Source organism: Sus scrofa, chromosome 6, assembly GCF_000003025.6.
Source record: "Sus scrofa isolate TJ Tabasco breed Duroc chromosome 6, Sscrofa11.1, whole genome shotgun sequence".
Classification (NCBI taxonomy): Eukaryota; Metazoa; Chordata; class Mammalia; order Artiodactyla; family Suidae; genus Sus; species Sus scrofa.
Window position 1 is genome coordinate 103,740,975 of NC_010448.4, and position 24,061 is coordinate 103,765,035.

The window sequence follows — 24,061 nt, forward strand, 5'->3', positions numbered from 1 at the left end:
ATATGTCACTTATATGTGGAATCTAATAAAAAATAATACAAAAGAACTTATAAAACAGAAACAAACTTACAGATTTCAAAACTAACCTTAGGGTTACCACAGGGGAAACCATGGGGGGAGGGACAAATTGGGAGGAGGGGAATGACATATACACACTACTGTGTAAAACAGGTAATTAACAAGAACCTACTGTCTAACAGGGAAATCTACTCAATAGTTTGTAATAGGAGTTCCCGTGGTGGCGCAGTGGTTAACGAATCTGACTAGGAACCATGAGGTTGCGGGTTTGGTCCCTGCCCTTGCTCAGTGGGTTAACAATCCGTCGTTGCCGTGAGCTGTGGTGTAGGTTGCCGACGAGGCTCGGATCCTGTGTTGCTGTGGCTCTGGCGTAGGCCAGCGGCTTCAGCTCCGATTGGACCCCTAGCCTGGGAACCTCCATATGCCGCGGGAGCGGCCCAAGAAATAGCAAAAAGACAAAAAACAAAAATAGTTTGTAATAAATTTGATGGGCAAAAATAATGGAGATATGTGTTCGTACGTATAACTGAATCACTTTGCTGTACACCTGAAACTAATACCACGTTGTAAATCAACTGTACTCCAATAAAATTTTTTTAAAAAGAGAGAGAAAAGGAGGGGGAGAAAGATGAATTCTAAGAAATAGCAACAACAACAACAACAGACAAAAAGACAAAAAAAAAAAAAAAAAAAAAAAAAAAAAAAAGATGAATTCTAGTCTTCTTCCCTGCTCAAAACTCTCCTATTTCCTCCACTGCTCATGAACATAATCGAATCTCTTCTGGCATCCGCCCCCCACCACCACCACCACCTGCCGCCTCCAGTTCCCCAGGGGGGCCTGGCTCTCCCCGTCCTCGTGCTTTGCTGTCCACACTCCCTAAAAGGCCTCTTCGGGCACTGTTGCTGAAACACCCTTCCCAGATCCGAAGTCACCTCCTCTGCAGCTGTCGTGAACCTGCCCAGCAGGGCTTGAACAATCCTGCCTCCAAGGCTCCCAGGGCTCTTTCAGTGTTTTACATCTTTCCTTTCTTGCTGGATGGTGAGCCCTTGGGGGCACAGTCTAATGATTTTTATCCCCAGGGCCTGGCCCGTGACATTGAGACATCTAAGTATTTGGTGAATGAAGGAAGTCTGGAAGTACAGCAGGTACCACAGGCCCCCCCCTAATGCCTGCCAGCCATTAAAACTAGGTGCCCTAATTTTGCCATCAGCATTCTGGGGTCCTATGACGGCAATGCTGGGACCTAGAGACAGTGACAGTTCTCGCTCATCTCCATCACTCCTTCGACACTCAGACTTGTCCTACTAAGCAGAAGGCAGTAGGAAAGAATGAGCAAATAGACCACTTGGGCCAAATATCCTCCACTAATCATGGAGGGGGGTCCACCCATGGCTCTGTGGAGAGCTGATGCTCCGAAACACCCCCTCATGTCACAGCAAAGATGGTGACGGATCTGGACCCACCCGCAGCCCGCCCCCTGCCCCCCGACCCCGGCCTCCAGCGCACCTCGCCAAAGCATCACATGGCGTTTCTGATGCACACATTTATTACGTGGTTGTAACAAAGGCTGGCCAGCATCTCGCTCGCCCTGGGAAGATAACTCTGGCAGTCGATGTGTTTCTGAACTGAACATGTGTTTCTAATCCAGACAGGACCCCTCGGATTGAGTTCTTCCTAAGAGCCAAGTGTTGCTGCCTGTGTCCTCTGTGTGAGGAACGGTCAGGAACGGTCAGCTGCACGTGCGCCTGCTCTTGTCCCAGAACCTGTCCCAAGGCGTCGGTGCTGATGCCAACATGTGGCCTTGTGCCACCATGCACAGGACGGGCAGGGACACAGCCTTACTGAGGATGACCTGACATCTGGTAGGAAAGGCCACTGCCTCTGCTTTAACCTTATTAAAAGCCAATTTTAACTTTGCTAAAACAAAGCCCTGCCTGAGGAAATTCCCAGTAACCCACGAGGCTGCTAGAACATGGCTCTTCCAGCTGCCAGGGGCCTGGGCTGTCTGGTTCATCCTGCAGCTGCCAGAGAGCCCTGAAGGCAGGCAGCTAAACCACCAAAGTTAAGGCCCCTTAGCTGTGTTCGGCAGTGTGGGGGTGACTTGTCACAGAGAAGGGCTGCGGGAACAGACACGGGCCTTAGACGTTAGTGCCTGTTGGCAGCGCAGCTGTGGGAAAGCCGCAGAAACTCTCGAATCATCGCCTCATCCATCACTCAGGCTAAACCGCCAAAGCTTCCTGACAGGCAGGCCAAACCCGGGGCCAATCAGAGGAAAGGACTGTAAAAGGGATCCTCCTCCTAGATTGTAAAATGCTGCGCCAATGTCCAGGGTGGTTCGTGAGAAGCCGGGGAGAATGAAAACTGATCTGCCTGGCATCCTGAGGGTGTGTCTGCTGACCAAATGCTGCCACCAGGGGACTATTTTATTTTTTGCTTTTGTGTGTGTGTGTGTGTGTGTCTTTTTAGGGCCATTCCTGCAGCATATGGAGGTTCCCAGGCTAGGGGTGGAATCAGAGCTACAGCTGCTGATCTACACCACAGCCACAGCAACGTGGGATCCAAGTTACGTGTGCAACATACACCACAGCTTAGGGCAACACCAGATCCTTAACCCACTGAGCAAGGCCAGGGATCAAACCAGCATCCTCGTGGATCCTAGCAGGGAGCCACGACAGGAACTCCCATGGAAGTATTTTAAAGACGTCAATTGAGACTTCTGACTTTTAGGAGTTCCTGCTCTGGCACAATGGGATCGGAGACACAACTGCAGTGCCATAATGCAGGTTCTATCCCCGGCCCAGCACAGAGACTTAAAGATCCAGTGTTGCTGCAGCTGCAGTGTAGGTCACAACTGTGGCTCAGATTTGACCCCTTGCCTGGGAACTTCATGCCACCAAGCAGCCAAAAAAAAAAAAAAAAAAAAAAGACTTCTGACTTTTTTTTTTTTTTGGTCTTTTTAGGGCCACACCCATGGCATATGGAGGTTCCCAGGCAAGGGGTCCAATCGGAGCTGTAGCCACCGGCCTACGCCAGAGCCACAACACCACCAGATCCGAGCCGCATCTGCGACCTACACCATAGCTCATGGCAACACCAGACCCTCAACCTACTGAGCAAGGCAAGGGATCAAACCTGCAACCTCATGGTTCCTAGTCAGATTCATTAACTGCTGAGCCATGAAGGGAACGCAGACTTCTGATTTTTAAAAAAATCCATCCAGGAGTTCCCCTCGTGGCTCAGTTGTTAATGAATGCAACTAGGAACCATGAGGCTGTGGGTTCGATCCCTGGCCTTGCTCAGTGGGTTGAGGATCCAGCATTGCTGTGGGCTATGGTGTAGGTTGAAGATGCAGCTTGGATCTGGCATTGCTATGGCTGTGGCATAGGCTGGCGACTACAGCTCCAATTGGACCCCTAGCCTGGGAACCTCCACATGCCGCGAGTGCGGCCCTAGAAAAGACAAAAAAAAAAAAAAAAAAAGCCATCCAAATGCTGGACAGCAGGTTAAGTGGAAAGATGGCCACAACACCGGGCTAAGTCAATTTCTGGGAAGGGCCTGGCCATCCCTGACGGGGTGTGAGATGCTCTAGATTCATTGGCAAGTTGCAGGGGACCGTGCTTCCTGTGCTGACCAGGCACAGGGTGGCCTATAGGCAGGGGCTTCCTGAGGGGACGGTGCCCGTTCCTTGCAGGAAAGCCGAAGGAGGAGAGGATGAGGCATGCGAAAGGGTCCCCAGGGCTGGGGGCAATCCACAGGAATCCTGCGCTGTTCCTAGGACAACAGAGGAGGGCAAACGTGTATTCATGGAAACGCACTCTACTGAAATACAGGCTTTGGTTGCACCGAAGAGGAAAACTGCTCGAGCTCCCACCAGGAGCGCCACGTGGTGCCATTACAGAAGGACCCATGTGGACTCTTCTTCGAGAGGACAGAGACCATGGGCAAAGCTGAAAAAAGGGGCCCAGACGTGACGACACCGAAGCCCATGAAATAGGCTCAACAGGTCTACGTTTCTGCGAAGTACAGCTGGGAACACTGACCAACAGCTCTAGCCACGTGTGTTAACATCAGGGGCGGCGCATTTGGAATGGAAAGTGATTCGCGGTCACTGAATCCCAATCTGAGCATCAGCATCACTGGTTTTTTTTTTTTTTTTTTTTTTTTTTTTTTTTTTTAGAAATTCACAAGCTGATTCTAAAATGTATGTAGAAAAGCAGCAGATATACCCGCATTTAAGACTTGCTGTAAAGCCACAGTGGTCAGGCCATAAGGAAACACAGCAACAAGGAAGAACCGAGTCCATCAGTGACATGCATGTCAAGGTGGAGCTCTTGTGGGTGCTGCTGGGTGCAAGTTGGGATTTTTGTTGTTGTTGTTTTGTCTTTTGTCTTTTTAGGGCCGCACCCGTGGCATATGGAAGTCCAATCAGAGGTGATCGGAACTGCGGCTGGCGGCCTAGACCACAGCCACAGCAACAGGATCCGAGTTACACCTCAGCTCACGGCAATGCCAGATCCTTAACCCACTGAGGGAGGTCAGGGATCGAACCCCCATCCTCCTGGATACTAGTCAGGTTCCTTAACCACTGAGCCATGTCGGGGGTTTTATTCTCTCTCCTCAGCATCCTCCTTCCCCCGTATCTCCCTTCTTTCTGGGCCCAGTGGCCCTGGTGCTGCCTCTGACAAGGGCTTCCTTCCACTTCTGGGACCAGAGACGGGGGCGGGGGGAGGGGTTGCTTTAATTGCAAAGTCATTACAAATTTCTGGATCTCGCCTCATCCCTGCGGTGCAGGAGTGAGCCCGGAGCTGTTCTCTTTGTAAAGCTTGCAGAGGATTCTGCGCACAGCTGTGAGACAGCCCAGTTCCCAGGACACTGCGCTTCTAAAGTCAAGGTTACGATGGAGAAAAGCAGTTGCTACTTTCACCAACTAAAGAGGATTATGAAAACCAGATGCCCACGGGGCAAAAGGGCAGGTATCGTCCATTGTCGGTGTGGTCTGAGGGTATGTGGTTTATTTAGCTTCTAAGTATTTATAAAACTCTGACTCCATCATGCTGTCTTGACCCTAAACTGGCCCCAAACTCAGCCGATTTCAAGTTGAGGGCCAAATCCGTCATAACCCTGGCCCTGGGCCACTCTTCCCCTGGCCAGGCTTTATAGTTAAATACTTATTTGAAAAGTCTGTGCTTTTTCAACCTTACAGCACAGCCTAGGTTAAGCAACTGGAAACGATGGGATTCTTAAATCTGTAACACCCCTAAAGACAACTGTTATTAACATAATTCCAGTACTTCGGAGAAATTGCCCTAAAACATTGGCAGAAGAAGGAAGTGGGAGATTTGCAGGAGGAAGCAGCACTGTCACGGGAGTATGCATGTGGCGGCAGTGCTGTGGCATCCAGGCAGGCACAGCCCTTCTCGGAACCGTGACACTGGGGAGGAGGGCTTCCCTGACCGCAGACTCTTCTGTTTCCCCACCTCCAGCTGGGAGCCCCAGGTTTCTCAGCACCAGCAACTCCCCTTCTGCCCCAGCTGGAAGAGGAAGAGCAGAAATGCTGGGGGTCTGGGCAGGCTCAGCCTCTGGGTCAGAAGGCATAGGGACTCCCTACCCCACAATATCAGTAGAGGGGAGATGGGTGACTTGGGGACAAGATGTGGCTAAAGGAAAGGGACAGGGTGCTAGTGAGGAGGTGTGAGGGGCCAGCGCTGAAACTGGAGTGAGTGCAACCAGGCACAGAGGGCAAAGCCCACCAGCCCCATCCACAGAAGAGCACAGCCGACTATCCCCTTGCCATTTAGAACCTCAATTATTTGAACATGAATCCTGAAGGAGGGGGGTATGTCTAGGCTTCTTACACTTTCTACCCGACTCTGAATTCAGAAAAGAAGAAAAAGAAAGGGGGGGGGGAAACTCTCTAGCTCTCTAGAACATTCAGCAGAGCAGTCAGGAACCCAATACCGGGGGATCCCAGTCTGCAGTATGGAGAAGCCCACCCTCACTCCTCTGAGGCTGCAGACCTGGGGGCTCATGGGGAGAGAAGGAAAAGACCAGCCAGGGGCAGGATGGACATCCGACCTCAGGGACAGAGGGTCAAAATAACAGGTAGTATTTACTGTGTGACTACCAAGTGCCAGGCGCTGCTTAATACTCTACTACTTAGGAATATTCGTCCTCACACTCTTTTTTTTTCTTTTTTTTCTTTTTGTCTTTTTATGGCCGCACCCACGGCACATGGAGGTTCCCAGGCTAGGGGTCCAATCAAAGCTCCAGCCGCCAGACACTACAGCCACAGCCACAGCAACGTGGGATCCGACCGAGCCATGTCTGCGACCTACACCACAACTCACGGCAACGCCAGATCCTTAACCCACAGAGGGAGGCCAGGGATCAAACCCACATCCTCAGGGAGACAACATCCAGTCCTCAACCCACTGAGCCACAACAGGAACTCCCACACTCATTTTACAAGGTACTACTATTATCACTATGCTCTCCAAATAACAGTTGCGGAAAGTGGGGCATTAAGTAGATCAACAATTTGCCCAGAGTCACAGAGAATGTGTAGAGTAGCTGGGATTGCAAACCTGTGAAATAGTTATCACTTCCCAGCTCAAAATTCTCCAGTAATTTCTCAAGATACTCCCAGTCCAAATCCTCTATCAGGCCTGTAAGACCCCACCTGATCTGACTCCTCCCCCGAGGTCGCTGCCTCGGACCCTCCCCCTTGCTCACAGACTTGATCAAACCAGCCCTCTGCCTTTTCCCACGGGCCACATTCCTGCCTCAGGGCCTTTGAACTTGCCGTTCCCACAGGTCTCTGCAGGGCTCGCTCCCTGGTCTTATTCATTCTCTGCTCAAGTGTCATCTCCACTGAGCAACCCTCCCCAGCCTCTGACCTAAAATACAAAGTCCCCCTGCCTCTATCACCCTCCTCTGTGGGAGCTCTTCCCTCACACCCGTAGCCAGGCCACGTCACATCTTCATCCGCTGGGCAGTGCCTTACCGATCTTCCTACGAAAGTATAAGATCCCTTGGGGACTCCAGCCCTAGCACGTGGCTTACGAAGTATCTGCTGAATGAAGGGGTGGGGTGTAGTGGCCCAGGGGGAAGGATCGTGCCCACGGCCTAAAGGGAGACCATCGTGAAAATACAGGGACTTTTCATCCCTGTGACGAAGCTAGGAATCTCCCCCAAGTCCTAGATCAAAGGCACAGGCTTTTGGTCCAAAAAAGTAAACAAATATTTGTCTATAATCTCAAGCATCTCTTTTAAGCCCCAGGGAAGAACATCTGCACCCACTGTGGGGAGGGGGGATTCAGAGAGACTCAGATCCCTTTGAGCATCAGCTGAAGCCCCTCTGCTCTCCCACTGGCTGCCTCCTGGGTGACGCAGGCCCCTCCGAGGTGCTTGCCAAGAAAAGGATGGGATCCATGGACTGGCGGTGGGCAGAGTAGAAACAGCGGTGTCTGCGTCCCTGGCCCAGCCACCTGGTTTCTGCTGACGACACCCTGCGTCCTCAGTGCTGGACCATAGCTGGCGTGGAAGATAAGGTGATGTCCCGACACACACAAGCTGCATCGCTCTTCAGGAGCGACTTGCTTTGGCCAATGGAACGTGGCAGAAGCGACGCCACACCAGCTCCGGGCCGAGCCCAGAACAGGCCGGGCAGCCTCTGCTTTCGCCACGTGGTAAGCCTGACCACCCTGAGACCACCGTGCTGTGAGGACGGCCATGTGGGGGAACCCGAGGCCCCAGACACCTGCCTAGTCATCCTGAAGTTTCCAGCCCAGCCGGGACCAACTGAGTGAGTGACCCAAGCAGATGCCAAGCCAAGCCCTGCCCGAGTTTCAGGCCCACAGGATAATGGGAAATGATACATCTTTGCTGTTTTAAGCCACCAAGATTTGGGGTAGGCTGTTACACAGCAACAAAGAACAGCGCCATCACACAGCTCCTCACTAGGCACCTCCCGCTTTTCTGAATCCTACCCCTCCCTCAGTCTTAGCTCCAGTAATAACTCCTTCCAGAAGTTTCTCTCATCACTCCACCTCATCCTTGACCCCAGCCTCTGACTTCTCACCCTGCTCAACTTCAAAGGCCCCTGCCTCTGAGAAGCCCTCCCTGACTTGCACAGCAGCCGTGGGTGCTTCTCCACATGCCCAGGGTGCCTGTGCTCACCCCATTCTCATCTTCTCTGCCTGCTGGCTTGTTTCCCCTCAGACTGTCACTGTAATATACACTGTCACCCCCCACACAAGCTCATTGCTCCCCCACAATAGGGGCTCAATAAAATCCAATGAACTAAAAGACTAAACCTGACAGCACTTGCTGGGACTTTACACGCGACCTCACTCATTCCCTCTGCAGACCGCGTGTGTTTGTGCGTCGTGACTGGAAATGCCTCGAGGAGGAGAGTCCTGCGGCTTGCGTCCCTCACAGAGCCCTGCACATGGTAGGTGCTCAATGAATGCACTGCTGACTCCAAACTGGTCGATGTGACCCAGACTCCAGGTTGGCCCATGCGCCTCTGACACTCAACTTCCAAACCTGGACCCAGATGCACTGCAGGGATGGACAGACTCTGCCAGTTCATTTTTGGGTCTTTTTCTTTCTTTTTTTTTTTTATTATTTTCCCACTGTACAGCAAGGGGGTCAGGTCATCTTTTTCTTTTTTTGCTTTTTAGGGCCGCACCCAGGGCCTATGGAAGTTCCCAGGCGAGAGGTCAAATCAGAGCTGCAGCTGCCAGCCTACGCCACAGCCACAGCAACAGGCATCTGAGCCACATCTGTGACCCACGCTGCAGCTCACGGCAACACCAGATCCTTAACCCTCGGAGCGAGGCCAGGGAGTGAACCCACATCCTCAGGGACACTGGTTGGGTTCATAACCTGTGGAGCCACAATGGGAACTCCTTGGCTCTTTTTCAGTCAATGAAATTCTCGAAAGCCCATGCATCCCACAGTCACAACAGGGCATTCATTCCCAAAGGATGCCACCTTCTCTTTAAAGGCATTTGCCTCCACCCCCATCTCCACAGCCCAGAGTGAAAGGGTTAACATGCCTTCCCACACAGCCTGGGAGCTGCAAATCAACTGGAAATATCTGGCTGGATCTGTTGTTACAAAGCACAGTCCAGACGGCACTGTCACCACGCTGGACAATCATGCTATGAATACGCACCCAGTCTTGTGACCTTTACCCAACATTCCAGAGATACAGGGGCTGGGGGCCTGCGAGGGGGAGGGTTATAAATAGTGTGGTTGGCCTGGGTAGTTTCTTATCTACAAGCTCCTATCTCAGTCCAAAGCATTCCCTCCCCAACCACCTGGGAACCTCCTATGTCCTGGGGACCTGGCCAGGCCCTCCCCGGCTAGGGTGGGAGCTCCTTTTCCACCGCCCCCCTCCCTGGGTCGTGTGTTTCAGATGGAATCTGACCCTAAAATCCTCCAAGCTCACACCAGGCCATGAACTCGCATCAGCACATAAGGGCGTTTGTCACCTGGAGCTGAGCAAGGTGGAAAGGGGACAGGAAGGATGACAGAAGGAAAGAAAACAGGGAGAGGACTGGCCAGGAAGTGGGCTCCTTCCGGGCACAGAGCTGGACCCCCTATGTCCTCCTGGACCCAGTAATCTGCCTTCAAGCTCTGGCAGACAGGAAATGTGCCCTAGGAGCTTCCTGGTAGCACAGGAGGTTAAGGATCCAGTGTTGTCACTGCAGTGGCTCCGGTTGCTTGGGCGTGGCCAAAAAGGAAAAACAGCAAACAGAGATGTGCCCTGGACCAAAGGACATGCTTCCCAGGTACAGGCTGCCCAGGGGGCCTCATCCTGCCTCTGCCACTTCTCAGCTGAGCCACCACAGACACACTTTCCCTTGGAAAAGCAGTGAGCCTTTCCCACGAGGTGGCCTTGGGCTCTGAGACATGTCCTGAAGGGACTAGCCCAGCACTGGTCAGAGAAAGCACTCAACAGATGTCAGCTCCCAGATTCTCCCTCCTTACCCCCATGAGAAACGCTTGTCTCAGTATAGAGGCTACTTAATCTGGGCCCCAGAGAAGCTCAAACCTTCAGGGATGATGTGCTGAACCCCCAAGTAACAAAGAAATCAACTTGACTATATCACTCAATACTATCAGTGGGACCATTCATTCGTTTATTTCACTCAGTCATTCAACAAACGTTTGTCAAATGTATAATGTGTAGCGAGCATTGGCCTAAGCGGAATGGATGAGCATCCCTCTTCTGGGCACTATGGGGCTTTAAACAGTCACTGCCTTGAAAGTGCTTTCATCCATGGCCCTCTCTCTGTCTTTGGAAAGAAATAAAACACACTCTACCTGCCATCATCTCGGCCCTAGATTTTAGGGAACAGGAAGTGGCTCAAAGATGATGATAAAGATTCTAATGACACCAGAAAACAAAAAGTGATGCTGATGCTGGTGGAGAGGCGAATGGCTATGCATACAGCAAACTCCCTCAGTAGAAGGCAGGACAATACCTGTTGCCCCAAGCTCTGACACCAAAACTCTGACCCACCTCGAAGCTCAACGACCTGATAGTACAGATCAACCTTCTGCCATCTCCCTGTGGTCGAGGACCAGTCCTCCTTTCATATTTTCCATTTATTGTGCCTGATAATTTGCAAAATGCATAGATCACAGGCTTGAATGCAACACCAGTGTCAAATTATTTTAAGAGTCTAAATACTTGCTCTCAATGTTGGTATTTATCTCCTCGCTATCAGCACCAAATGAGTCACAAACAGGACCCATCTACGAAGCACACAACCCATACAAAACCTAGCATCATACCTGCAGCACACAGATACAAGAAATGGAATTGGAAAGGTCCACTTACTTGATGACGGTTGAAATTTGATCAGATCTTGCAAGTCCGTAGAAATCTGAAAAACATGGCTGTAGAACTGCTGGACTGAATTCTTCAGGCCAGCGATGTCTCTGGAATGTGCCCGGAGCGTCCCGTTCATCTGCCTGACACAACTCCACAGGCCGCCGACGTGCTTATTGAGCCCTTCCTTAATTTTCTGAAGGCTTCCCGAGATGGAGTCCAGCTTGCTGCACGTCTTCTCCATACGAGACACCCTGTCCTCCACCACGGAGACTTCCCGCTGGACCCCGTGCGTCTTCTCCTTACACGTGTCCAGCTCGGCAAGGACCTGGCCCTGAAGCCTCTGCCACCTCTCCTCCAGCTGGCCGCAGCAAGGACCCGGCCAGCCCTGGGGGGAGGGAAGGGGCCCCTCCATCTCGGCCGTCTCACCCCCCTTAGCAGAACCCCCCACTCCAGTGTTCTGACCTTCTCTGCAACCACTCAGCTCCATCTGAAGCTGACTCACCTGGTCTTCCGTGCGGTTGAGTTGAGAATAAAGAAAACTGAAATCCTGTTGAAGTGTCCGGATGCTCCGTTCCGTTTCTAGAAACTTCCTGTGCACTGTGTCATTAAGAGATTTCCGAAGGCTCCTAGTGTCACCCGCTGTGTGGTCTCCCTTTGGCAAAGCATCCTCTACCCCGAGCAGCTCTCCCTGGACGCTCTGCAGGCACACAGCCTCGACCGCCTGCACTCTGTCCTTCAGGTGGCTTAATTCCACCAGGACCTGTTTGTTCCCAGCTCCCGACCTGCCGGGCAGGCCTAGCCCTGGGGGTGCAAGGCCTGCCTCAGTGCTGTTGGCCATTTCTAGGAGTCCGCTCCCCAGCCGCTCCTCCAGAGACTGTATTTTCCTATCAAGAAGTTGCTTCAAGTCATCTACCTCCCCGTTAATGGTCCCCCGAAGGGTTTCCTCAATGTAAAAGCAGTGCTCTTCTGCATTCTTCTCCGTTACGTTGATCCTTGCATCTAGTTCGCTCCATCTGGCCTCAAAGTCCACCTCTGGCTCCGGAACTAGGAGGCGGTCGAACTCGTTGTCCAGTCGCCCGTTCAGCATTCTGGTGGCTTCAGCAACTCTTTCGATTTTCTGGTCTAACATCTTGATCTGCTGCCCAAAGTCCCCATTCTTTGCACTGTCACAGCAATTTGCCCGGGCTGAAGGGTTTTGCACCCGGGCTCGAAGGTCATTTATTTCTTTTCTCAGGCTCGCTTCCTTCTCTCCTATAAGCTCGATCATGCCCAGGTAGCTGCTCCCATAGTCATCGCACTGCTGCTGGAGGCCAGTCAGCTTGTACTCACACGAGTTCTTGAGATCAGCCAGCTTTCTGTCCATTCCCTCCATGAGCTCTTCTCTCAGGGCATCAATCTTACTGTCGACATATGCCTGGTAGAGCTCGTTGGTGGTCATGGTGACCGTAGGGCCCTGGGCTGCCTCCTGGAGCTGTTTGAGCTGCCCTTCATAGCCCTTCACTTTCCCATCCAGCTCTTCCAGCTTGTCACTCTTGGTCTTCAGAGCATCCTTGACTTCAGCCAATTCAGACTTGATGTCCTTCATGCCAGATTCCTTATTGTTGAAGACACCAGGAAGCTGGATCGTTTCTGGGTCTCCACCAACCGCACTGTCAGGCCCCGGCTGCGGATGCCGGGTACTGAGCCATGATGCCAGCCTTTTACTGGCATCATCCTGAATGGCATGTTTGAGGTTTTCATTTGCTCCGGCCATGGAAGACTGGAGATCAAGAACCGTCCTTGTGAGGCGGAGAACCTTCTCCTCAAGCGCCTGGATTTTCTTTTCCTGAAGTTCTTGGGGCCCCTGTTGTGGATCCACTGCCCAACTTGGTTCTGCTGCAGGCGTTGGTGACAATGTCTTCTTGGGCTCTGATACTTGGCTTGGTTCATTGTCTGTTACAAAGAGAGTTGGACATGACTTAACATTTTCTACTCTGACCCAGTTTCCTGCAAGATAATAAACCGGGTACTCACAGGATACACTTAAGCCTCTACTGACCACGCTGCTCTTACCCCAGGTAATGACAGTACTGGTGTGGAAAAGACTATGGGCTTGGAGTTCCCGTCGTGGCGCAGTGGTTGACGAATCTGCCTAGGAACCATGAGGTCGTGGGTTCGATCCCTGCCCTTGCTCAGTGGGTTAAGGATCCGGCGTTGCCGTGAGCTGTGGTGTAGGTTGCAGACTCGGCTCGGATCCCGCGTTGCTGTGGCTCTGGCGTAGGCCGGGGGCTGCAGCTCTGATTGGACCCCTAGCCTGGGAACCTCCATGTGCCATAGGAGCGGCCCAAAGAAATAGCAAAAAAGACAAAAAAGACAAAAAAAAAAAAAAAGACTATGGGCTTTAAAGCAGACAGACCTCCGGTGGCATTCTGGCTCTGCTGTTTACAGTCCTCCCTGAAGCAGGTTCATTCTGTGAACTCTAATCCCCTCATATGAAGCAGAGGTACTAGCTTTCCTTTGCAGGTTGTTAAGAGAATACTGGCATAGCACGTAGCAGATACTCAATGGCCTCTTTCATGCTGAAGGGAAATATTCTTAATTTCCTTTATCATATGAACAACACATTAGTGAACTGTAGCCACACCCCGATGGTTGATGGCATTCTGCAAAACCACAAGAAGCCACATGAGATCCACCCACCAGCTGCTGGGTAGTATGATATCAGCGAGTTATCTTCCAGGCAACTCCTAAAGGTTCTCTCACTCTTATTAGCATCCCTAAAGTGAGTCTAAGAGTCTCCTAGACATTGTTTAGTGCTGTCATGCCAGCTGGGGAAACTAAAAGCAAAAGAGAGAGTCAGCAACAGATTCTGTTGTTGTGTCTCCTAACAACAGAGCCACACGGCCCTATGCAGCAAGATTCACTAAGTCAAAGAATACATTGAATTTTTGATAATCCTACTCTGAGGACAATAGCCTCTCAAGAAAATAATCCAAAAGAAAAAAAATTTTTTTAATAATTTTTATTATTTATTTATTTTTTTGTCTTTTTACAGCCCCACCCACGGCATATGGAGGTTCCCAGGCTAGGGGTCTAATCGGAGCTATAGCTGCCAGTCACAGCAATGCCAGATCCGAGCCACATCTTCAACCTACACCACAGGTCATGGCAATGATGGGTCCTTAACCCGCTGAGCGAGGCCAGGGATCGAACCCGCAACCTCATGGTTCCTAGTCAGATTCATTTACCTGCACCATGACAGGAACTCCAGAAAAAAAAAATTTTTATCAAATAACTGGGATGAGTCATAAAATGAAAAGGGACGTAGATATATATATAGAGAGAGAAACAAAAAGGTTATCAAAACCTGCAAAAGGAGAATAAACAGCAAGGCATGACTTTGAACATAGAGAAATAAGACAGAGAAAGGCAATTACTCTGTTATTACTTATATGTGGAATCTAAAAAATAAAACAAATGTGCATACATAACAAAATAGAAACAAACTCACAGAATAAACTAGTGATTACCCGTGAGGAGAGGGAAGCAGGGACGTACAAGAGAGGAACAGGGGGTTAAGAGGTACAAACTACTATGTATAAACTAAATAAGCATGGAGTTCCCTGGTGGCCTAGTGGTTAAGAATTTGGTGTTGTCACAGCCGTGGCTCAGGCTGCTGCTGTGGCACAGGTTCAGTTGCCGAACTGGGGACTTCTGCATGCCATAAGATCAGCCAAAAAATACATAAATAAATGAGCAACAAAGAAATGTTGTACAGCACAGGAAACACATTATTGTACATTATTATACTAGAGCTTTAACTGAAGTATAATCTATAAAAATATTGAATCACAATGTTGTACATCTATAATTATTACATTGTAAATCAACTATAATTCAGTTTTTAAAAATTTTTTTCTTTCTTTTTAGGGCTGTACCTGCAGCAATGGAAGTTCCCGGGTTAGGGGTGGAATCAGAGCTGAATCTGAGGCCTATGCCACAGCCACACCAGACCCTTAACCCACTGAGTGAGGCCAGGGATCAAACCCACATCCTCATGGATACTAGTTGGGTTCTTAACCCACTTAGCCACAACAGGAACACCTAAAAATTATTTTTAAAGAATTTGAAGTAATTACCACAAAGACGGGAAAGTGGGGGAAAAAGAGAATCACTGTTTTTCTGAATAGTCCTTATAAAGCTATTCAACTCACTAAACTGCATCTATGTTTAAACTTTGTGTATGTGTATGTGTGGCTTTTTAGGGGTTTTTCTGGTTTTGGCCACACCCGCAACATACATGTTTCCGGGCCAGGAGTGACCTGAGCCACAGCAGTGGCAACACTGGATCCCCAAGCCACTGAGCCACCAAGGAACTCTATATACAAGGGAAACTAAACAAAACAGAAATACACCATCTCCTAGGATCCAAAAGACCCCCTCACGTGTCCCCACCCCAGCATGGATCAGGATGTGTTCTCATTACTTGTCTAGTGGTTGCCTTCCATGAGGTTAGGGGCTGGGTCTGCCTTTTCTCTTTTCCTAAGTATACAGCCTACAGATACAGAAGCTCAATAAGTATTTGTGGGATGAATACATGAATTTTTCTTTAACAAACCAGATGTAGAAATACAAAAGAGATGCATGTGCTGATGTAGAAAAGAAAGTAGTGCTCTATGGCAACATGTTAACAGTCGTTATCACTTGGCGATGAGATTACGTGTCCTGAAATGTTTTTCCTATATTGTATAAACATTCTTTAATGATATGCATTGCTTTTATAAGACTAAATTTTTTTTTTTTTGTCTTTTTTAGGGCCACACCTGCAGCATATGGAGAGTTCCAGGCTAGGGGTCTAAACAGAGCTGTTGCTGCCAGCCTACACCAGAGCCACGGCAATGCCAGATCCAAGCCGCGTCTATGACCTACACCAGAGTTTCTGCTGCACCACGATGGGAACTCCAAGACCAAATTATTTTAAAATCTGTTTTACAGACAATATCAGGAAACACAATACCACTAGTTTCAAAACTGAAAACACCTCATAGACAAATACATTAATGTAGAGACAACTTTTTTTTTTTTTTTTTTTGGTTTTTAGGGCTGCACCCACAGCATATGGAGGTTCCCAGGATAGGGGTCCAATAGGAGCTACACCTGCTGGCCTACGCCACAGCAACAGCAATACTGGATCCTTAACCCACTGAGCAAGGCCAGGGATGGAACCCACATCCTCATAGATACTAGTGGGTTCGTTAACCACTGAGCCACAACAGGAACTCCTATTAATTTAGAGACAACTTAAACATCTAACTCATAAAAAAATCTAGGTTGCATTATTCTGAGTTTTAAGAAAGAAAACAGGTAAAGTGATGTAGAAGAAAGTATCAAAACATTTTTATCCATAAAAGTCAGTCTTTTAAAGTTACACTTAAAAACCAAGGTAAAACTGGAGTTCCCATTGTGGCGCAGTGGTTAACAAATCTGACTAGGAACCATGAGGTTGAGGGTTCGATCCCTGCCCTTGCTCAGTGGGTTAAGGACCTGGCATTGCCGTGAGCTGTGGTGTGGGTCACTGATGCAGCTCAGATCCCGAATTGCTGTGGCTCTGGCGTAGGCCGGCAGCTACAGCTTCAATTAGACCCCTAGCCTGGGAACCTCCATATGCCGCAGGAGCGGCCCTGGCAAAAAGACAAAAAAAAAAAAAAAAAAAAAAAAGCCAAGGTAAAATTATCATTGCTTTCTAAGCTATTCATTGAGATTGTGTTGCTTCACTTAATTTAAGAACAATCTCACTGGGAGTTCCTGCCGTGGCTCAGCAGTAAGGAACCTGACTTGTATCCATGAGGATGTGGGTTCAATCCCTGGCCTCACTCAGTGGATTAAGGGTCCGGTGTTGCTGTGAGCTATGCTGTGGGCTGCAGATGAGGTTCAGATCTGGTATTGCCGTGGCTGTGGCATAGACCAGCAACTGCAGCTCCAATTTGACCCCTAGCCTGCCTGGGAGCTTCCATATGCCACGGGTGTGGCCCTAAAAAGACAAAAATAAATAAATAAATAAACAGCCTCACAGGATACTTCTAACTTGGGGCTTAGCTTTGCAATCATTATCTCATCTCAAACAGAATGACCATGATTCCATTTACCTACTTTGAGAAAACCTAGGATTTTAGCTCCTTCACATTCAGGTTCACGGAAGCCTGTCAGTGAAAAGTAAAACCAAACCAAGCATCATTACCTCACGACATCTGCGTCTCTTCTGTCTGTGCCTCAGGCCACATAGGCTGAAACCAGCAGTGTCTCCTACTCTAAGGCCTTGGCTTTCACAACCCATTGGCCCCAACAAAATGATTTACTTTTTTAAAGTTTGCCTTCTGATCACTACTGCTCCTGCAAATAATTTGTGTGCCGTGCGTGTCCGCTGCAGGCGCAGAGGTGTGTTACTGGAAGCCCCTGGGAAGCTCCACACTACAGCGCACAGGTCAGGTGGAACACAGGGCAGAGGTCAGAGGTTACCTGTGGCTTTCTTCACGCTGTTTCGAGGCCGAGTGGGGGTGGGGCGGGGAGTCTTGGGGGCGTCTCTGGGACCTTCTTGGCAGTCTCCCCCCCTGAAGCCAGGGCAGCACCTCCATTCCAACTGTGTCACCGTCTTGAACCTGGTGACATATCTGGGTCTGAGGCTCACACGATACCTGCCAGAGAACAAGGTGGCATCTCGCTTTACTGGCTGCTGTTGCAAACACCTCCCCACTCACACCCCGGCCCTCCTGGCCTGGGACCCGAATGAAGAGGATCTTGGTTACTGGTCCCCAGGGTGACCCCTCCTTCCTCCATCTCTTCCATTCACCTGCCCCCAGCCTCCCTCCCGCTAAAGGCTGGAGACACAGCTCGCAAGAACTTGGCCCGAAACTCCCGTTGGACATGGATGTTTTTTACAAACTGGACTTTTGTTTTACTCGCAAACTTCTGTTCTACAATTCGCTGCTCTGTGGATATTTTTTCTGGGTAAGTCAGGGCCATTTGATTTGTGTTTCTTTTTTTTTTCCTTTTTGGCTGCCCTCACGACGCACGGAAGTTCCCAAGCCAGGGACTGAATCCAGGCTGCAGCTGCAACCTACGCCACAGCTGTGGCAATACAGGACCCTTAACCCACTGTGCCCAGCCAGGGATGGAAGCCATGCTGCTGCAGAGACAATGCCAGGTCCTTAACCCACTGTACTACAGTGGGAACTCCCTGGCTTGTGTTTTAGAGAGATCCCCACAGCCCCATGTACTGATCTCAGCACCTTCCCTCTCAGCACTGGCAGAGGGACAGCGAGCCGCTGGAGCTGACACCTCACATTATTTGTATTCTGATCTTTGTAAAAAGATGCCTGGTCCATACAGCCCATGACAGAGAAAAGGAAGCAGACATGGAACCATTCAAAAAACCCCTATTAAAGTGCACATTACACAAATGAATCACTTTGCTGTACAGTAGAAATGAACACAAATGCTATAAGTCAACTACACTTTGATAAAATTTTTAAAAACAAAAATAATAAAGCACATATTACCTGATACACCTGCCTATCATACAGAGACCCGACAACAAGTTGGGAAGTCCTTCAGCCCCAGAGCTGGGCTTGGCCCAGAACAGAGAGGGACCATCCAGAGCCCATGGGTGCTCAGAGGGACAGCTAGGAGCTCCCCTGTCCCCCGGTAGTCCCTGCTCAGGGAGCAGAAGAAAGCCGGCTCCTCATCCCCCAACACCCCCACCACAGCCTTCTATTTCTGAATGGGAACCACGGCTCTCTTGAACCTCTTGCACTAGCAGCTGGCCTTCCTTTTGGGAGCCCACCACCGAAAGAAATGGGCTTTGTATCCCATCTCCAGGGGTGCTATGTACTGCTGTGGGGGGGATCTAGGGGAGACCAGCTGCAGGGGGGCCTCTTGCTGGCCAAGCGACTCCATTGCAGCCTCGTGGCAGGTAGAGTTCAAAATTATTCTCCTAAGGAGTTCCCGTGCTGTAGCTCAGCAGAAAGGAATCTGACTAGCATCCACGAGGACGCAGGTTCAATTCCTGCCCTCATTCCGTGGGTTAAGGATCTGGCACTGCCATGAGCTGTGGTGTAGACTGTAGACGAGGCTCAGATCCTGTTTTGCTGTGGTTGGGGTGTAGGCCAACAGCTGTAGCTCTGATTCGACCCCTAGCCTGGGAACCTCCATATGCCTCGGGTGCAGCTCTAAAAAGATGAAGAAAAGTTACACTCTTGAGAAAATTACAAATGGCTAAAAGTAACCGCCTTCTGACATCCACCCTGAGGATGGTTCAAACCACGACACCTAAAACCTCCCCCGCCAGGAACGTCTCCACCACTGGGACTGGCCAGACGATGCTTCGGAATCCCAGCAGAGCCTGCTGACAGTGCTGCCCAGCCTAAGTGCCTTGCTGGCCCATCCCCCTGGTCTTTCAGGGCAGGGACTTGTGAAAAGCCACCCCTGCCTGGGTCCCGGCCTCAGAGGCTCTGATTTAATCATCCGAGGCAGGCTGGGTGTGCAGATCTTGAGTAGCTTGGGTGGGAGCTTTTTTAAGGAAAACTGATGAGAAAGCCCAATAAGCAAAACAGAAAAGAACAGCTGCTCCAGGGGTGGGGGGCAAAGCAGATGCAAGACTTCCCTCTTGGGCCCTTCATTCTCTCATTCCCGCCACGGCCCCCATCAAGGCCCCAATATACACGTTCTCTCCTTTTCTCAAGTGAGAAAACAGGGTCTTAGAGAGGTGAAGTGACTTCTCCCAGCTCCAGTGGTCAGTGAGGGCCAAAGCTGGACTTTTTTTTTTTTTTTGTCTTTTCTAGGGCCACACCTGCAGCATATGGAGGTTCCCAGGCCAGGGGTCTAATCAGAGCTGTAGCCGCCAGCCTACGCCAGAGCCACAGCAATTCGGGATCTGAGCTGCTTCTGCAACCTACACCACAGCTCACAGCAACGCCAGATCCTTAACCCACTGAGCAAGGCCAGGGACCGAACCCGAAACCTCATGGTTCCTAGTTAGATTCGTTAACCACTGAGCCACGACAGGAATTCCCGAAGCTGGACTTTAACCCACGTCCCCCCCCCCCGTACCCACATGGCCCTCCCAGAGCCCAGAAAAAGCCAGACTAACATACACACAACTCTATATAACATAAGTAAACAACAAAGACCTACTGTATACATAGCACAGGGAACTATACTTAATATCTTGTAATACATTTATAACAGAAAAAAATCTGAAAAAGAACATATGTATATGTATAACTGAACCACACCACTGTACACTTGAAGCTAACACAACATTGGAAATGAACTAAAATTTTAAAATAAAAGAAAATAAATTTTAAAAAGAAAGAAAAAGCCAGTCTCTCTCTGGCAATTGCCATAAACTGAAGCGACCCCTCCCCCACCTCCCACCCACCACCCCCCAGGGAAGTTCCAGAAGGCCCCACAAGCTGGGTAAGAAGGTAGCCTGAGTATCTAATTCGATCCACATTTGTGCCAGCCCTCAGCCCTCCAGCGTCTTGCCTACCCAAAGCATCCTCTGTGTGGTCCCAGAAACTATAGGCAAAGAAAGAAAAATTCCACCTCGTTTTGCATGCTCGAGCACAGCCTAATGTTGGAAAAATGTGTAATCTCAGAAAAACGTGGTCCCTCTGAGCATTTAGGATTGAATGTGAAAATATGTTTGCTCTGGAGTTTTGTTGGTGCCAGGAGACGACGGCCCACATGAAACCCTTCAGGACGCGGCTGAGGCTGGCGGGGGTCGGGGACCCATGGCTCCGATGCTAGTAGATGAGGGACCCCCACCCCACCCTGGCCCTTAGCCCCTCACCGCCCAGCCGGGTGTAAGAACCTTCTCGCTTTTCCAAGGCACTTCATCCTTTTCGCTGAGGGTGGTATGACTTTGGAGCCAGCTCATAACTTAGGAAAGCTCCCTGGAGCGACGGACGCCTTCCTCTCCACACCCCGCCCCCCGGCACCTCCACCGCCATCGCCACAGGGTTTCTGGTTTCAATGGCCCGCATGTTGACCAAGTTTCCAGCCCCTCTTGCAGACGCGGTGACAGCTGAAAGCCATCAGGGGCCACCACTGCCATGGGAAAGCTCACTGCCACCTCCCTGCACATGAGGAGGACACGATACCTGAGCGGCCTGCGGGTCCTCAGACCTCAGTTTGGGGGTGCAATGGGGAAGGCAGGGGTGCTGGGGGAGGCAGGGGTGCCGTGGGGGAGGCAGGGGGTGTTGGGCCCCACAGCCCTACTGGGAGATTCCCACAGAAATGGGATTGCCCTTCCATGGGGGTAGCCAGGGGCTCCCCAGAGGATGGGGGGAACTGGGTAGTACTCCCAGGCCTTCCCCCATCACCCTGGTGCTGCGGGACAGTAACCTGGCTAGGGAGCTTTTATAAAGGCCCAGGCCTTTACCCTTAAAATTCTAATGTCACTGTTCTGGGAGGGGGTGCCCAGACACATGTACCTTTCAAAAACTCTTCACACAATTGCCAAGAGCAGGCAGAGCTGAGAAGTGAACCCCAGGCCCAGACACCCTGGGGGCCGACAACCAGGCAGTGGATGAATGGAGCCAAGCCCCTGGGCCTGGGTTTATGGAGACAATGGGTGGATACTTACTGACTCAGCGGAGGGCACCCGGTGCGGGGGCGGGGCTAAGGGGGTGGGGGTAGGAGTGGGCAAGGGACAGAGTCACTGCAGGGTGGGGCTGCAGTCTTGGCTCCTATTCCAGTCTCCGGACCAACAGAAACAGCATCCTGTCCTTCGGGGGCGCGCGGCGGGGGAAGCCCCAGCCAGCTGCCTCAGGCACCCTGAGGGCCCAGGGGTGGTGGCAACCAGCTGCCTCCCAGCCCTGCCCACTCTCCCCCCATTCTCCCTGCCCCCTGCTCTCCTTCTGAAGCCCTTCTGGGATGTTTTGGGGTGAAACAAGGGCTCACTATTTTTACAAGATTAGTCACCATATCAAGGCACCAGATGGGCCCAGGAGATGCTAATGAGAAGGAAGTTGGAAGAAAAGGACTGGAGAAGCTGAATCGGAGCTCAGGGACTATATGACTAAAAGTGTCACACAGAATGACAAGTGACTACACCTCCATTTTATGTCACCCCCACGAAGACACCTTCCTACCTGCGGAGGTGAGACCACCCGTCACCTGCTTCCGTTCACACCTGTGTTTGCTCATCCAGCCTTCATCCTCCCCAAGGGTCGTGGGCCCTGGGAGGGCAGGAAGCCTGTTGGTTTTGTCCTCTACGAATCCCTGCACTCAACACAGTGTCTGTCCTACTGTGCTTAATAACTGAGCTTAATAATCAGCTTCAGTGGTCAGCGAGGGCCAAAGCTGGACTTTTTTTTTTTTGTCTTTTCTAGGGCCACACCCGCAGCACATGGAGGTTCCCAGGCTAGGGGTCTAATCGGAGCTGTAGCCGCCGGCCTACGCCACAGCCACAGCAACGCAGGATCCGAGCCACATCAGCAACCTACCACCAGTAACCAATAACTGATCGATCAAACAATTAATTAATGACACTAGGTCTACTTCTGACAAGTCCACTGTCCCTATTAAAAACCCTGCAGGGAAATGTAAATGGGTACAATCACTATGGAGAACAGTATGAAGGTTCCTCAGAAAACTAAATAAAGAACTACCATATGACCCAGTAATCGCACTCCTGGGCATCTATTCAGACAAAAACACAGTTCAAAGAGATACATGTACCCCTATGTTCATAGCAGCACTATTCACTATAGCAAAGACATGGAAGCAACCTAACTGTCCATCAACAGATGAATGAATTAAGAAGATGTGGTATATATACACAATGGAATACTACTCAGCCTTAAAAAATAGCAAAATAGGAGTTCTTGTCATAGCTCAGTGGTTAACAAATCTGACTAGCATCCATGAGGACGAAGGTTCAATCCCTGGCCTTGCTCAGTGGGTTAAGGATCTGGCATTGCTGTGAGCTATGTTGTAGGTTGCAGACACGGCTCGGATCCTGTGTTGCTGTGGCTGTGGCAAAGGCCAATGGCTACAGCTCCGATTCGACCCCTAGCCTAGGAACCTCCATATGCTGCGGGTGCAGACCTAAAAAGCCAAAAAAAAAAAAAAAAAAAAGTCCATTTGCAGCAACATGGATGCAACTAGAGATTCTTAGGCTAAGTCAGGTAAGTCACAAAGAGAAAGACAGGAGTTCTCATTGTGGCTCAGTGGTTAAAGAATCCGACTAGGAACCTTGAGGTTGCAGGTTTGATCCCCAGCCTTGGGTTAAGGATCCAGTGTTGCCATGAGCTGTGGTGTAGGTTGCAGATGCGGCCCAAGAAATGGCAAAAAAAGACCCAAAAAAATAAATAAATAAAATAAAATAAAATAAAAAAAGAAGAAGAAAAAGAAAGACAAATACCGTATGATATCACTTATGTGTGGGCTCGCTCTAACATATGGCACAAATGAACCTGTCCACAAAACAGAAACAGACTCGCAGACATAGAGGACAGACTTATGGTTGCCCAGGGGGAGGGGGAAGGGAGTGGGATGGACTGGGAGTTTGGGGTTAGTAGATGCAAACTATTACATTTAGAATGGATGAGCAATGAGGTCATTCCCTGTGACACAGGGAACTTTATCCAGTCTCCTGGGATAGAACATGATGGAAGGTATTATGAGAAAAGAATGTCTATATACGTATGCCTGGGTCACTTTGCTGTACAGCAGAAATTGGCAGATTGCAAATCAGCTATAATTAAAAATTAAAATTAAAAAAAGAAAAGATGAACTGAGGCATAAAAAAAAAAAAAAAACCACGGTGATCCCCAGGTCTAACCCCACAGATGTAGAGTCCTCAATCCTTCTAGAACCAACTCAAGCTCCAGAATCCAGTTATGAGAACAGGACAAGACTCCCATTTCAGGAGGTGACCCAGTGCTGGGCTGTCCCATGAGACCGCCATTAACCAGGGGAGCTGTTTCAAGGTAAACCGATTACAATGAAATCAAACTGAACACTGAGTTCCGCAGTCACACTATCCACACAGGCTTTACAGCCACAGTGGCCACAGCATTCAGTCACCAACATGAACATCTCCGGCATCACGGGAAGTTCTTGGACGGGGCTGGCTGAGAGTCACGAGACGGTCCAGGGATCAGTGAGGGGCTCACATCTGTCTGCTCCTCTCATTTCTCCTCCTGCAT

General features: G+C 50.1%; 1 protein-coding gene across 2 annotated transcripts in view; it reads right to left on the minus strand.

Moving 5' to 3' along the window:
• EMILIN2 (elastin microfibril interfacer 2) overlaps positions 1–24,061 on the minus strand; it is a 56,304-nt gene that overhangs the window by 10,357 nt on the left and 21,886 nt on the right. For both annotated transcript variants that reach the window (XM_021096135.1, XM_021096136.1), the window contains 2 exons: positions 17,364–17,539; positions 10,875–12,800 (listed from right to left, as the gene is read on the minus strand). In XM_021096135.1, coding sequence (XP_020951794.1) covers positions 10,875–12,800; positions 17,364–17,539 — 2,102 coding nt within the window. The remainder of the gene's footprint in view (positions 1–10,874; positions 12,801–17,363; positions 17,540–24,061) is intronic.